Source organism: Marmota marmota, unplaced genomic scaffold (assembly GCF_001458135.2).
Source record: "Marmota marmota marmota unplaced genomic scaffold, marMar, whole genome shotgun sequence".
NCBI lineage: Eukaryota > Metazoa > Chordata > Mammalia > Rodentia > Sciuridae > Marmota > Marmota marmota.
In genome coordinates this window covers 41375457-41392203 of record NW_026000093.1, presented here as the reverse complement: position 1 = coordinate 41392203, position 16747 = coordinate 41375457, and the positions used below count along the sequence as shown (strand labels likewise).

At 38.6% G+C, this 16747-nt stretch overlaps 1 protein-coding gene and 1 pseudogene across 6 annotated transcripts in view; both read right to left on the bottom strand.

Moving 5' to 3' along the window:
• LOC125610515 overlaps positions 1-1568 on the bottom strand; it is a 4743-nt pseudogene extending 3175 nt beyond the window's left edge.
• Esrp1 (epithelial splicing regulatory protein 1) overlaps positions 1-16741 on the bottom strand; it is a 59788-nt gene extending 43047 nt beyond the window's left edge. For all 6 annotated transcript variants that reach the window (XM_015485967.2, XM_015485969.2, XM_048782815.1 and 3 more), the window contains exons 1-4: positions 16303-16741; positions 15672-15800; positions 14373-14486; positions 10850-10964 (exon numbers count right to left, since the gene is read on the bottom strand). In XM_015485967.2, the coding sequence (XP_015341453.1) occupies positions 10850-10964; positions 14373-14486; positions 15672-15800; positions 16303-16434 (490 nt within the window). In that variant the 5' untranslated portion in view covers positions 16435-16741. The remainder of the gene's footprint in view (positions 1-10849; positions 10965-14372; positions 14487-15671; positions 15801-16302) is intronic.
• Between the last annotated feature and the right edge of the window lie 6 nt (positions 16742-16747).

Genomic DNA, 16747 nt, shown 5'->3' with positions numbered 1-16747 from the left:
AAAAAAAAAAAAAAAAAAAAAAAAAAGATACTTTGGGAGATAGCTGTCCTAAATTTTTTTCTGGGGAGATAAGACAATAGGAATCCTTCCAGAACTTTTTAAGAAAGACTAGTCAAGACTATCATTATCATATGGACTCTCGTACCAAAGAGCAGTCTGGAACCCCATAGTTCTAATGTTTCAATCAGGCCTATGATGGAGCAAAAACTACCCAAGAAATGGATATAACCCTGCCATGTAAGCCATGTTTCTCTTAGCACTTATTTTGCATTCTTTGTTAGAAGAAGAGACTTATCGTGTACTATAGGATTTTTAGCAGCACGTTGGCTTCTACTCCTATATTTGAGTTATGACAACTAAAAGTGTCTCCAGTTGGGGGGCGGGGGGAAATCACACCAGGGTGAGAACCACTAGTGTAAATTAACAGTTTTCAATAGTTCCAGTTTTACCCCACACCATCAATGGACCTGACAACGTAAGAGACAATCATTAGACAGTGATTTTAAGAAAACTGGCCCAGGAAACACTGCCTAAAGCCCAGGCTGATACTATGTCAAAATCAGGGGCTGGTATTGTGATTCAGTGGTAGAGTGCTTGCCTAGAACATCTGAGGCACTGGGTTCGATCCTCAGCACCACATTAAAAAATAAATAAATAAACAAACAAACAAAAAAGGTTATTTTAAAAAATGGGGAGATCAGCTGCACCCTGAGGAACCTGGAAGAAAAGCACCCACTGACAGAAGAGACCATCCTCGGTCCTCAGCATGGTTTTGTGCAATTAAAAACAAAGAACGCAAGGTCATTGTACTGTCATGTGTAACTAATTAAAACAAATAAAAAAATAGTACAAAAAAAAAAAGAACGGAGTTCATATTTTTAAAGGATTACAGAAAGAATATTTGCAGAGGCCATATGCAGTCCACCAACCCCAAAATATTATCTCTGGCCCTTCAAAGAAAAAGCTTACTGACCTCTGAGCTACAGGAATGCAGGTTGCCAAAAGATGGCTAATACAGAGACCACCACAGGAATGTTTATCACATCATGACTTTATCCCCCAGAACAGAACACTGGGGCTAGATTTAGATTTAGAGAAATAGGAATGCAAAGATATTCCATTCAAATTACTCTTTAATCTCTTCCATAAAAGAGAGGTACCTAACCTCTGCTCAAGAGACTCCCCCATAAAGCACTTTTATCCTTTTAATCCTCCAATCAAATCAGACCATGAGTAACTGCCATATAGCACCAAAGCTATTACTACTAACTACTCTAGGCCACAACCACCAATTGAAGAGTCCATTGGATGCTTCCCCTGTAATAAATTACTCTCCTCTCAATTATATTATACATCTCCTGAATCTGGGGCCCTGCCTTCCTCTGATCTCTAACTACTCTACAGCTCTTAGGAATGTACTACCATAAATGATGGCATTTATTAAATATCATTTTGTTTGGACCACCTAGGTCTTCTGATTTTCACAATAATCCTACCAAGTAGGTTATAGTAAAACCAAGAAGATGAAGAAACAAAGCTTCAGAGATGTTCCACAACTCAGTCACCCAGCTAGCAGGCAATGGAACTGAAACTAACACAGCCCAGGTTTGACTGCGTACATAATTCCCTGCACCAAGCTAAGAAGCTCTGCTTAACTTGTTTTGAGCCACACTTTGTAAAGATCTTTTTAAATGTATAGGTAAAGGCCAACTGAAGGAGATAGAGATCAAAAGCAAAAACGTAAAGTCTCCTCTCTCCTCTCTGTTCAAATAGATCCGTAGCTGAAGAATCTTTTCACTGAATTCTCCTTTTTAATTAAGAATATATTGTTGACACTTGGCTAATAGGGTTCTATGTAACATGCACCAACATGTTTCCCGTTGAGCCAGCACAGAGAAGATCGGCAGCTTTAAGCTGCTAACGACTGTTAAAAGTCATCCAACCTGCTGCATACCCAAACCACCTCCTTACACACACACACACACACACACACACACACACTCTCTCTCTCTCTTTCTCTCTCTCTCAGGAAGTTCAGTCGATACTTACAAGAATTGAACACAAAAAAATAAATGGTAGGGGAGTATTCTTTTTAAGAATGTTTTTTATTACCAATTCTTTCTCCCTATCAATTTATAGTTATATATTGAATTACTTGCTGCACGACTGATCTTGAGGGAAGAAAAGATGAGTCTGTGCCTCCTGATTTATGGCTCGTCATGCAACTTACTCATTCTGCCCTTGAGGCAGCTACAACAGCACAAACAGGCTAAGCCAGCTTTACAAACAAGAACTGCCACAAGGGAATGAGGAAGGGTACAGCCAGGGAGGGTGGGAACAAAACTAACATCTCAGCTACAATTGAGTGAAGTGCTACATTTATCTAGGTTAGGGAAGTCAGGGACTCAAATGATATCTGAACAGGAGGAATGCTTTCCTTAGTGTCACCCTTAGTGAAATTGACCGAGAATTTAACTCAACATTTAACATTAGCTGATGGTATAATTCAGAGAAAGAAGCTGAACCGAGTTCATTAATACTAGCTTATCTACTCAAAAGAAAAGTTATTTCCAGACTACCTGAAAATGGACACATTTGCTTTTGAAACACCCAGTTTTCACTTGTAAATGACATCATTTTTAAAGTAAGTTTTTGGTCTGTATCTGAGAACCACACACATAAAATATTAGTTCTGGAACAAATAATGGTAAGCACATATTTACATACTAACTTGAAATTCTATCTCAAAGCAAATTTTTCCCTGCCACAGGCCCCTCAAAAGACAAGTTTTTAACATTCCTTCTTTACTTTCTTCTGTCCTTCCCTTCTTTCTTTCTCTTTGTTGCTGCACTAGGAATTGAACCCATGGCAAGCTCTCTACCATTGAGCTACCTCCCCAGCCCAGTTTTATTTTTTGTTTATAGTATAACACAATTACCTATGTTGCCAGTCATATTTAAAAACCTACGGCAATTAACAAAGGAGCAGCGAACCAATAAACACAGCAAGAGAAAAATCAAGCAAAAATCCAAGAACTGAATTTCCTACAAGCATATGAAGGAAAATAAGGGAAGAATAAAATGATATCTATCCTGAAATGAATTGTATAAGTTAAAAAATAGGTTCAAGGACTGGGGCTGTAGCTCAGGGGTAGCGTGCTTGCTTCACATGTGGAAGGCACTGGGTTTGATCCTCAGCACCACATAAAAATAAAGAAATAAAGTTGTTGTGTCCATCTACAACTAAAAAAAAATGTTTTTAAATAAAAAACAGGTTCAATATACAATCTACTCCCCATGCCTCCTCTTTTTGGTGCTGGGGATTGAACCCAGAGCCTCACGCATGCTAAGTTCATGCACTACCACTGAGCTACAGGCCCAATCAGTTTTACATTAAAGTGAGCTCTGAAAGAAACAAATCACAAATGCCACTGAAGAAGCTCAGGGGTGCAGGTCAGTGCTAGAGTGCTTGCCTATCATGCACATGGTCCTGGGTTCAATCCTCAGCATAACAGAATTTTTCACACATAACAGAAGCCACTGAAAAGCAAACAAGGAGCCACAATAACAAAATCTGATATAGCAGCAATAAAATGCTGGGAAGAAACTCTACAACCTTACTTTTAATTTCATTTCTCAGAAACTTATTTGGAGGAAAAATAATAAGATCCCTACTAACAAATACTACTTCCAGTAGACATCATAATGAAAAACCACATGAAAGAATCTCAAACCTACCCAACAGACCAAGTACACCCCAGAAGATATAAGATGAAGATAGAAGTTAAAGGAATGGAGACAAAAAAAAAATTTAGAAGACATTTACATAGGATAAACCAATTAGAAAAAGGAGACTTCATGATGACAAAATGAATCTTCTAAAGCTTATTTCAAAAAAAAAAAAAAAAAAAAAAACATTGGGTTAAAATCATGGCTCAGTGGTAGAGCATTTACCTGGCATGTGTGAGGCCCTGGGTTCGATCCTCAGCACCACATACAAATAAATACAAGATCCACTGATAACTAAAAAGTATTTTTTAAAAATACTGTCATGTATATCTAAAAAGAACAAATAAAAAAAATTTTTTTAAATGCTGTAGTAGCAATTCAACTTAAAAAACAATATTATGGGCTGGGGATATAGCTCAACTGGTAGAGTGCTTGCCTCACATGCATAAGGCCCTGGGTTCAATCCCCAGCACCATAAAACAAACAAAACCATGTTATACTAGAATCACCAAACTCACATTTTAAAAGTAAAAAATATTATTTTATAATTAAACATACAGTATTTCTATAGTCAATTTGTCACAGACCACAAGCCAACGCATTTGCTGGTTTGGCTCAGATCATGCTGATGTGATGCCAAAGATAATTCTTTTTTCCCTCCAGCTAACAAGGTCAATTACCAGCACAGCTTAACTGTACACTTGGGGACATTTTAAATCTCTTTCATATGAAGAGAAGGACAAAGAAAATTCAGTGCTTCCCTTTGGCTTTTAAACAGAGCAATGAAGGTCTATACAACTACAATGGCGCAGTTCAATTAATCAGAACAAATAAGTACCCAAGTGTAGAATGAGCCACATTTACACAATATTTTACAAAGGAAAAAGCCAAACTAACCTTGAAGTTTACCTGTACTAACATGTAGCTGATGCTTTGAAAGTTCTATATCCACTCTCACCTGAGGTTAAAAAATAAGTGCAGAATAAGTTAAAATAAGGTTTTAAATACATAAGGAAGTACTTTTCAAAAACCCCAGATATTTTCATCTGAGACACCCAGCCACCTAGTGATGTGCTCGCAGTCAACACTGTGGAGTGTGGGGCGGGAAGGCACTGGCTGATAGGTGTGGTTCACACACTATCCCACACTCCTCCTAACAGTCTTTCCATTTTAATTCAGGAAACTGAGGCTGCCAAGTGCAAATAAATTGACCACAGTAAATCTCACTCCAGAGAGTGTTCTTAACCACTATGCTATTGAGGCTATTTACCCCATTTCAATTTTTCATCTATGGGGAAAACAGGCCAATATCACTCTGCTAGAGCACTCCTATGTGCACATTTCCAAATCCTTTAAACCCATTAAGAAATAGTAAAACACACACACACTCCACTAACCTATGGACTGCAGGCAGGAGTGGTTTAGTCTTTTTTTTTTTTTTTTTTAATTCTGACAACAGGAAGCTGAACTAGTGAAATGGTATTTGATAATTATGGCAAACAACATGCATGGATGCAATACCCAACAGCAGAACAGAAACTTTACAAAATAAACTTCACTTTACTGTCAAATGGCTTGGCTGTATGTGCTCAGGAAAATATAAATTTAAAGAGATTTTTAGAAGAGAGATCACCTAAGTATCAAAAAAAAAAAAAGATCTTTATAGATTTTAGACTTTTACTTTCTTATTAATGAGTAGGATTTCTGAGCATTAGATAGATGCTGGAGCATCTAACTTAAGATTAAAAAAAAAAAAAAATTCTAAGCCTTGGTTTTCCCAGCTATAAAATGAGGGTAATACCCCCTACCCCCAATGTTGGGCTATTGTGAGGCTCTTAAAGAAAAATATGATAGCTTTTCTTTGTGTGTGTGTGGGGGAGGGGCGGGGTTGTGGGAAACTGAAGCCACAACCTCACACAGGCTAATAAGCACATGCAGTACCACTGAGCTATATTACATCACTGATCTATAACCCCAACCCTGATCGTTCCTTTCTATATTTCATTAAGAGTTAAGATCTTAATAAAGGCTTAGAAAATTGAAGTAAACACAATGGTAATGAGAATAAATCAGTTCATGAATAAGGAAACTAAAAACAGGTAAAGAAATCAGGAAGTAATTCCAGCATTAGTGAGGAAACTCCAAAATTACTTTTTAAAAATAAATAAAAGTCACTTGTACAAACAGCACCATAATCAAAATGTCTTTTTCCATAGGAGCAACTAAACTAGTATTAATTTCTCCAAGGGAGCTAAGATAATTTCTTAAAAGAAAAAAAGGAAGGAGGAGGAAGGAGGTAAAGGAGGAGAAGTGGAAGAGGAGGAGGAGAAATCACAGAAGCACTACCCTGTCAAACTCTCACCACCTCACCTGATTAAATGAAGCTTACCAAATGCAATCTACAGTTTACCTGTAGATAAGGTCTTCTCAACTGGGATTGCACAATTAAGAAGCAGGCAGCACAGCTGCAACTGGAACAACTCGGAAGCCTAACACCAACATCAGAAATAGCTTTTGGAACAAATACAAAGAGGGAAAGAACTGCTAAAATAAGAACCAAAACTGCATTCAAGAAATTCCCCAAACCTTCTTTTATTAAAGTGGCCATACTTTCACACTTCCATAGTTTTCAACTGGGAATACCAAGATAAAAGTGAGGCTTGGAGAAGGCACAGTGGCAGGGCCTCTCTGGTCCAAGAGAGCTCAGATTCTGTGACTACACCTTTTTCTTTAGTTTCCTCTAACATTAGAGAATAACAACACTGGGGCTGAGAGTGAAGCTTGGTGCTAGAGCACTTGCCTAAAAATATTTTTTCATTATCTATAAACACCTAGAAATGCTGCATAATGAAGTTCTACATTTAAAAAAAATTCATGGTTTCATTGCTTTCTCTTACAAAAATGTGTTGAACATTGCATTTGAGATATAAAAAATTACACTCAACATATGTGATGCAACAATCACACTTCTTGGTACTTACCCAAATGAATTAAAAACATGCCCCCACAAAAATCTGTACAAAGATGTTTACAGCAGCTTTAGTCATAATAAAGCAACTTGGAAATAACAAAGTTGTCATTCAATAGGAGAGTGAATAAACAAACTGTGGTACATAGAGACAATGGAATATTATGCAGCACTAAAAAGAAATGAATGATCAATCCGAGAAAACACATGGAGGAACCTTAAGTATATATCATTAGGTATAAGAAAAAGTCCATCTTAAAAGGCTACATACTATTCGATTCCAATTATGTGATATCCTGGAAATGGTAAAACTACAGAGATAGTATAAAGGTTAGTGGGAGGAATGAACAGGTGAAACAGAAAGTACAATGAAGTTTTTCTATACCATGCTCATACTACAACGCATTATCGTATACAATGATGGATACACATCAGTATAAAAACATTTGTCAAAACCCAAGAAATACACACCATCAAATGTGAACTTTAATGTAAACTATGGACTTTAGATGATAATGTCAAGTATAGTCATCTATTTTAACAAATGTATCACTCTGGTACAGCATGTTGACAGGGAGGGAGGAGACATGAGGGTTTGGGTGAGTGAGGGAGAAAGCAAGGGTCTTACAGGAACACTATACATTCTGTTCCATTTGCTCTGAATCTAAAACTGCACTCCTTAAAAAAAAAATTATTAACAGTACTGTAAAGCCACTGAGGTTCCAAACAAATCAATATTTCTTCACTTTTATCTAAAAACACAAAACAAGAATACAGACTGGGGGCTGGGGATATAGCTCAGTTGGTAGACTGCCTGCCTCACATGCACAAGCCATGGGTTCAATCACCAGCACCAACACATTAGTGAAAAATTAAAAGATTCCACAAGATAAATCATACAAACATATAAACGTGCAAGTTTTCTTAATTGCTCCTTTCGCAGTATTGGCAGAAGCCTCTCTTCCTCCACCACTGGTTTACCTGGAAGAGGTAATCTAACAGGAGTAAATGACTCTCCATCTACTTGGCAAAGTCATCAAGGACATTCATTGACTAGCTTTGTTTCAAAATTCAGGGTCATTTCCACATTAGCAAGGAAAATGGCTTAGTGGCCTGAAAGAATAAAACTCTTGCAGAGTTTTGCAAAACTCTTTGCATAGATGAGCACAGTTGATAGGCAGATTTAATGTGATTGCTTTTGACCTCAAAAATTGTTCTGGTGGCCTCATCAGGAAAATATTGATTTCTCTGAATAAGAATCTTATGATAATTGATCATAGCAGCAATGAAAAAAAAATTGCTAAGAAAGGTTGAATTTCACCCCCAGTACCAGAAATCAAATACAAAGCCTTGCAAATGCTAGACAAGTGCTCTACCTCTGAGCTATACCCCTAATCCTTTTTATTTTGAGACAGGGTCTAATTGTGGAGATTGGCCTCAAACTGTTAGCCTCTTGAGCAGTAGAATTACAGGCATGTACCACGTGCCCATCTAATCTTAAATGTTTTGATAAGTGGAAAATAAACACGAAAATATAACACTAAACAGTCTAAAAATGCTATTAACTAGGCACACACCTATAATCTCAGCAATATCAGAGGCTGAGGCAGGAGGATTACAACTTAGTAAGTCTGTCTCAAAAAAAAAAAAAAAAAAAAAAAAGTAGTTGGGGGGTAGCCCAGTGTTGGTAGGGTATTCTTGGGTTCAATTGCCACTATAGGGGGAAAAAAATTACGATTAAGATTAAAATTTACTTGTTAGTTGGTAATAAAACTATAAACCCAAGACTCAATTTAAGTTAAAAGACACTAATCTATAAAAAAGTTATTTTAAAAAAATCTCCCAGATGGACAATACCTTTGTTTTATTTATTTTTATGTGGTGCTGATAATTGAACCCAGTGCCTCACACATGCTAAGCAAGCAAGCACTCTACCCCGAGACACAATCCAAGCCCCTTTCCTGATTTTTAACTGGTGCATTTTAGTTGTACACACTGATGGGATGTTGTTACATATTCGTACGCGTACACGATACACAATATAGTTTGGCCAATATCATTCCCCTAAAAAAGTTATTTTTAAAGAAATATAAAATCTTGTCATTTCAATGAATGCATGGTCATGAAAGTCTGCCTCAAATTTCAGTTTCAATGCTCATGAAAATAGAACCCAACTTAGCTTTATTCACAATTAAGCTCTTTACTGTAGCCAAATATTTCTGATTTTCATCTGTATAGCATTGAAAAAAACTGCCAATGTATGCTCATAGAACTAGAACTAAAAGAAATGATAGAAAAGAAACTCCTAAGAAGCCCCTATTTGTAGTTGTGGACATTTTTACTAGTAAATTGATCTATAATCTCCAGGAAAATATTTTCTTTAAGAAGAAACGGAGGGCTGGGGGGTGTGGCTCTGTGCTAGAGTGCTTGCCTGGTATGTGTGAGGTCTTGGGTTCAATCTCCAGCAGCAAACCCCTCCCAGCCAAAAAACAAACAAACAAACAAAAAACCCACAAATTGTTTTGTTTTGTTTTGTTTTTTAAGAGGAAACAATCGTTGGAGAGAAATCTTAAATACTGCCTATACCTACTGAAATTGTCATATTTTTTAAAAATTAAGACTTTCTTTTTTTTCTTTTTTTTTTTTTTTAAAGAATTTGTTAATATTTATTTTTTAGTTTTCGGCGGACACAACATCTTTGTATGTGGTGCTGAAGATCGAACCCAGGCCGCATGCATGCCAGGCGAACGCGCTACGGCTTGAGCCACATCCCCAGCCCCAAATTAAGACTTTTCAAAATTCTCTCATCTCCCGATGGTTGTGAGCATGTATGTACAAGCACGCACATGCTCACTGGGGATGAAAAGAACCTTGACCATATTAAGCACATATTCTGCCACTGAGCTACACCCACACCCCTGATATTTGTTCTAGATACTTTTATTCTAGATACTAGGGTATCAAATAGTTTAGCATATTCTAAGCACACCCAAAATGTATATCTTAAGCCCTAACTCCCAATGGGACTGAATCTAAAGAAGAGGGTTTTCAGGAGACAGTTAAGGTTAAATGAGATCATAAGGGTAGGAGGCCCTAACCAATACAACAAACAGCAGGCTTCAGCTCTTGAAAATGAATGAGAAGGTTTAAGAATAAGCCTCTACAGCTGAGCATGGTGGCCCATGGCTGTAATCCCAGTGGAGGCCGAGGCAGAAAGATTGCAAGTTCAAGGCCAGCCTCAGGAACTTAGCAAGACCCTGTCTCAAAATAAAAATAAAAATGTCTAGGCATGTAGCTCAGCAGTAAGCACCTCTAGGTTCAATTCCTAGTACAAACAAAAACAAAAAAATCTACAACTGCCAAGTTCCTAAAAATAACAGATTTGACTTTATAATGATTCTCAGTGCTCTGGGGGAGTAGTCTAACCTATTATTCAGTTTTCATTTGATATATTAGCACATGACTGCTTATTAGTTAACACTTTAAAGACTTACTAGATGAAAGATAATGGGTCATTCATAAACTTCAAAATTTATGATTACAAATACTTACTTTTATAATATATAATGCATTAAATATACTCCCTTGATAAATAAAGATTTGGGGGACAATTACCCTATTTTATCACCAAAGATGCATCATAACCACCATAATCTTGTATGTATTTGAGAAACTGAGGGGAGATTAAAAGAGGAAATCAATGAACTGCAGTTTGTAAAGTACATACACCCATTCTTAATAAAGTTATCCATTCCAAAGAACAAGATAAACCCTAAGACCAGATAAGCAAGATCAAGTAGCCTTGCCGTTTGCATCAAAGACAGCAAAGTCTTCACATTCTCCTCCAACTCATCACACCCCTCACCCAGAAAATACCATCATCTGTAACTGAACCTTATTTTAGATGCAATCACCTTCACAAAAATCCATGTCTAAGTCCATGCAACTGATCAAATTCATTTAATTATAACTACTCTGAAAGATTAATATAAGTATACTGTAAGTTCCTCCTAGTACAGTATATAAATGTTGGACCAGACAATATCTTTCATACACTGATGAAGTTTAAAACATTTAGAAGTTTTTCAAATTGCATTTTTTGTTTTCTTGGAGCTATATGCAATTGGTTCTTGATTAATCATTTAAAGGATACACTCTGCCATTGCTGCAACATCCAGTTTGTCAATATCAGGTGAACCAGGGCAACATTTCTTAAATTCTTTTCGAAGATCAAAAAAGGAATAGAAGCACTCAGGTAGTAATACATTCTGAAGAAGGACAAGGTAGATATTGTTAACTAGGTAAATTTGCTCAGTGTTTCTCTAGTAATTAAGACTAAGAATTCAAGGTAGGCATATTTTACCATGATTTTTAAAAATATAAGAACAGCTTTATTTTTAATAGCTGGTCCTATTATTGCATTAGATCTTGTATACAGGTCTCACATTAAAAAAAATCCATTTTATTTTAATGAACTGGATTACAATGTACTCCATTATGCATTTCATTCAAAACATTTCCGAAGCTGTAATATACCTGAGTTGTTATACTTTATATTTTCTGAATAATACATTCTTTTCCCAGCCATAATCATTTTATTTATTTATTTTTCAAGAACAATATATTTTTATTTTTGGTACCCAGGATTGAACCCCAGGATGCTTAACCACTCACTGGGCCACATCCCCAACCCATTATTTTTTTTTTTTAAGTTGTAGTTGGACACAATACCTTCATTTTATTTATTTATTTATTTTTATGTGGTGCTGAGGATTGAACCCAGGGCTGCACACGTGTGAGGCAAGCGCTCTACCGGTAAGCTACAACCCCAGCCCAATCATTTTAAACCATCTGCATTTTCAAGTATCAGTTTTCGTGCAGATACATAAGTTTATACATAAGATTAAGTTGTAAAATTTAGTAGTTCTAACTACTATTGGGTACTAATAATACATATTGTCAGTACTAAATTAGATAAGATAGTAAATTCCTGATATACACATGTATATATACATATATACATTCACACATGTGACTGTATATACACATATACATATATATATGCAGTCACCTCAGAAAATAATTCATGTATGTGTATATATACATATGTGTGATATGTATATATATACACACATACACATACACACATATATTTTATAATATATATGCCTCAAAACTGAAAAGTGAAGAAATGGTTCCCAGCTATTCTTGGCTCCAAGCAGCACTCATGTGATTATTAAACAAAGCTCAACTGTGTTGACAAATATTACACTGTGTGTGTGTGGGGGGGGGGGGACAACAAAAAACCCTCACTGAATAACTTAAAGTTAAAACAAACAAACAAACAAAAAAACCCCATTATTTAACTGGGTGTGGTGATACACGACTGTAATCTTTGGATTCAGGAGTCTTAGGAAGGATGATTGCAAACTCAAGGCAGGCCTTGGCAATTTAGCAAGACCCCCCCTCTCAAAATAAAAAATAGCTCTGGGGATGTAGTTCAGCGGTAAAGCGCCCCTGGGTTCAATCCCAAGTACCAAAGCAACAAAAAGTGAACTACCAAAAGAATCATGAATTCTCAGTTACCTACAAAAGTATTAATTTAAAAACTGTCTGCCTATACAGCAATAAAGGATCAATTTAAACAGCTGTGTTCAAGCTGGCACATGCCTGTAATCCCAGCAGCTTGGGAGAGGGAGGCAGGAAGATGGCAAGTTCAAAGCCAGCCTTCAGCAACTTAGCTAGGCCCCAAGCAACTCAGTGAGACCCTATCTCTAAATAAAAAAGGGCTGGGGATGTGGTTCAGTGGTAGAGCACTTGCCTAGCATGTGTGAGGTAGGTTTGATTCTCAGCACCACATTTAATAAATGAATAAAATAAAGGTCCATAAACATGTAAAAAAAAAAAAAAATAGCTGTGTCCATTTAAAATACTGAGCATTTTAGTTAGTGCTTATGAAATGTTGGCTACCCTGGGTGAGCTTTCTGCTCTTCTTTGTTCCCTAAGTAGTATTTCCAGGGAGTGAAACCATGATCTTATGTTAAATTATAGAGGCTGAAAGTATTTGTATAGTATGAATGTTCCTTGTAAAAATAATGCTTTTCTACAGAAGTCTGAAAGAATATATCTACATGTGCTTATATTAGTAAAAACATTTTAATCTATTGTTTTCTGCATAGATTATTTCTTTTATATTTCCCATTTTGCCTATAAATGAATATACAAGATTACTTTCATTATATTAAACTGTTTTAATTTCTTATATTTAGTCTATCCTAATAAAACCAACTTAGGAAAACATTTTTTTTTCCTCCAGAGTTTTTCCATACCCAAAGCAATCCATCTAAAATAATGGAAACAACTGTTTTCCTCTGACCCAATAAGAATTAAGACCCCCATATTAATTTTTTTTTTGGGAAAAAATAATTCACATGTCTTTTTAGGTCAAGGGTATAGGAAATGAATTAGCACTTAATAAAACTGAATAACTACTAAAATTCTCATAAAAGGAGTGATCACCTTATCCCTCAAATCAGAGTAACTTGGATTTCTTCTTCAGACATTTAAAATTACTATACACTTAACTAATTTCCCAGCTTTCTCTACTTGAGGGCTAAAGAAAATCTGTACTGACTATACTTTCCGGTGTCATCAATTGTCAATCTACATTTTTCATTGCAAGACTTGCCTGATAGTTACCAAAATATATTCTTATCTTTTCAAACTCAGTGCTTGCCTGGCACAATAAAAAGTTACGGCTTAAACTAATTTAAGTTGTTAAGAGCAACTAGCTTAGCAGTGATTGGCTACCCCAGTGAGCTGTCTGCTCTTCATTGTTCCCTAAGTAGTATTTCCAGGGAGTGAAACCGTAATATATCCATGGCAAAACTTCTCACTCTATAGTCTTTTCCACATCAGAAAAGTTAACAAAATTAAAAAATTGTCCTGACCCTATAGATTTAAGACTTAGTCTTGAACATTCCCTTAAAAATTAGATAAAGTGTGCCATAATTAATATTTTGCTAGTTGTATAGTTAAGTGTTATTTAAGCAGACTTTTTAATGAATTATAATTAAAATGGTTGAGTTGAACTTATTGACCCCTTCCTTTTTAGGATAAAGTATTTCAAGAAATGAAAATATTATAATGCACTAAAACACCATTCTTGCTTTCCTACCCGTAGTTATTTTGTCAAAACATCAAACTCCATGCTAACTCTGGAAGTGGGAGAACGTCAAGCATCTTGAAAACAATCTTTTTGTTAAGTTACCAAATTACTGCAAACCTGAACATCTCTATGAAATTGTCATGCGTCTTGTAACTGTGGTAAAATATACATAATATTAAATTTACCATTTTAATGTATGTGTGTGTGATGCTGGGGAATCAAACCCACATATGCTACACATGTGCTCTATCACTGAGCTACATTTCAGGCCCAATTTTAGCAATTTAAGTGTACACTTCACAAGCAATAAGTACATTAGTATTTTGCAACTCACAACCTTCTTTTTCCAGAGCTTTTTTATCTTCCCAAAATGAAATTATTGGTCACATGAAACAATAACTCCCTACCTGCAGCTTTTTAAAAATAATAATTTGGATAAGCCAGTTTTCTAAAAAGCTTTCATTCATCTCAAAAGTCCAACCATTTTTCCAGAAGCCAGCACTCTTACCTTCTTGGAAGCCTCAGGATGCAGAATTTGCCTGACATGAAGCTGCCCATCAGTACAGAGACAGAAGGAAGTCCCTACCCCGATATTGAGTTCATTGCTCACTGATTGGTTAAACTGAAAGAATAAGACACACAGGGAGGAACACAACTGATACAGGGTTTACAAACTCTTCAAAATGGCCCCACTTGGTAATAACTTGGTAATAACTGGGGTCATGCCGATGAGCCTAAAATTGACAACGCTGCTGGGGCAGACATCACAAATACCCCTAGACAGGTTTCGGTAAGGACGCTTTCCATCCAATTCTCAATTTTTGCTCATAAGTGCATTTCCCCTCCCGTACCCCCTTCTATTTTTGCGATAAACTCATTGAAGACAAATCAGAGGTCTGCTTTCCTGGTAGGTTGCCTTCAGATTACATCATTCCCCAGCGCTACTTTGTTTGGATGTGCCAGGTTTTAAGAAAGAAACCAATTTCTGATAAACAAAGCAGACAATGGGTACACAGACCTCCGTAAAGGCTGGTAACACGAACCTGGAATACACCCCAGAAATGATAACTTTCTCCTATAATTCGAAACTCATGTGCTAAGGCAGAGACAGTGAGAGCTCCGGGTATTCATAGGTGCGCAGGTGTTGGGCGCCCCGCCCTAACCCAGGATCTGCGCCCCGGAACTGCCAGTTTTTAAGTTACCTCAGTTCCAAAAAGGGGATTCCACCAGTTCCATGGTGACCCAAACTTTACTTGAGACTGAGATCAAGACCATTAAAGAAATTATAGAACCCAGCCTTTTTTGGGGAGTTCAGAAGACTAAAAGCAGTCGGGCTCTTTCAGGTTCTGACCAAAACTCGGGCTGCTTCTATCACGCGACGCCAGGTTGGCTGGCACCATCTACACCATAGCGCCCCCTGCTCCATAGCAGAGCCACAGACCCAAACCCCGCTGGCGACTGGAGCGTTTGGGGTCTGGACCTGGAGATGGGGACTATACAATTCATCTAGCTTCGCTGGTCATTCAAATGGTTAAACGCTGCTGAGTCTCCGATCCCAGGAACTACTCTAGGAAGCTACTGGAAAACTAGCAAATTTGGGTAGTTTGGGTAAGGAAGCGAAAAGGAGCAGCGACCTCTCCCAGTCCCCGGGCCAGGCTCCCATTCAAGCGACTGGGAGTCCCGCCACCCAGCCCCAGGGACCCGCGGCGACCACCCCGAGAGGACGTGCAGCAGTAGGGTTGGGTCCGGTTGTGGGGCTGCCGGGACAGCCCGGATGGAAGTGGGCGGTGTGGCCCGGGGCTGTCACCTGTCGGAGGGCTTGGTCCAGCTGAGGCGCGGAGGATAAGCTTTCGGCGTCTATTTTAGTTTCTTCTTTGCACTCCTCTGTCAGTTCCAACTGATCCGGTCTAACTAGCACTTCGTGCAACTGTCCCACCTCCGGGGAGAGAGAAACAGGGGGTCAGTTTCCCCTTTTTCGATTCCGGAGCCTTTCTCCAGGCTTTCCCCCTCGCTCCCCTGTAGCGGCGGCCGGCGCCTCTACAGGGGTCCAGCTGCATAATCAAAGCTCACTACACTACAGCGGCTCCTGTGGCTCAGCGGTCCGCGCGTCCCAGCCCCCTGCCCCACCCCCACCCGGATCAAGTCGCAAAGGTTTTGGAAGTGGGCTTCGGGGGCCCGGGAAGGCCACACGGTTTCGGCCCAGCGTTCCCCGACCAGCAAAGAACCCGTCTCAGCAGCTCCCGGCCTCTCCACCTGGGCCAGGTTTCAGAAGACTGAAATGGCTCCAAGGCGGTTGGCCAAGCAGTTTGGTTTTATTCTGAATTCTCTAGGCCTCTGGTCCATTTCCACAAGTGGGATACTTATTTACCTACCCCCTTCTCGAAACTTCCACAACAAACTTCTTGCCCCACGCCTTGGACAAGAACGTGGAGAAATACCTTCTTGTTGGCCAGATCCACGACTTTCCATAACAGCAGGATCAGCTCCTTCTCATCCGAGCCCAGCTTGGTCCCGGTGGCCCCAGCAGTGATCCCAAAAAGTACCACCAAGTAATCCGGAGACGCCGTCATGACGATATGTGGGGAGGGGAAGAAGGGGGGTCGGGAGGCGGTGAGGCGGGGTGGAAGTGAGAACGAGAAAACCTGTGCTAAAACCTTCTTCTAAGAGAAAAGGAAAGAGCGCCCACCCCCCCTCCTCGCTGCAGCCAGTGCAAAAGGCGGTAACCAACCACCCAAGCCCACACCTGGCCGGTGCTCCACACCCAGGGCAGGAAGGGGGGTGGGAAGGAGGGTGCAGGAGGCCTGCCCTTTTTGTATTCAATTGCCCGTGCGTTTATGAAAAAGCCAGAAGCTGGGCAGTACTCCCGGGAGGCGCGCGCAATGG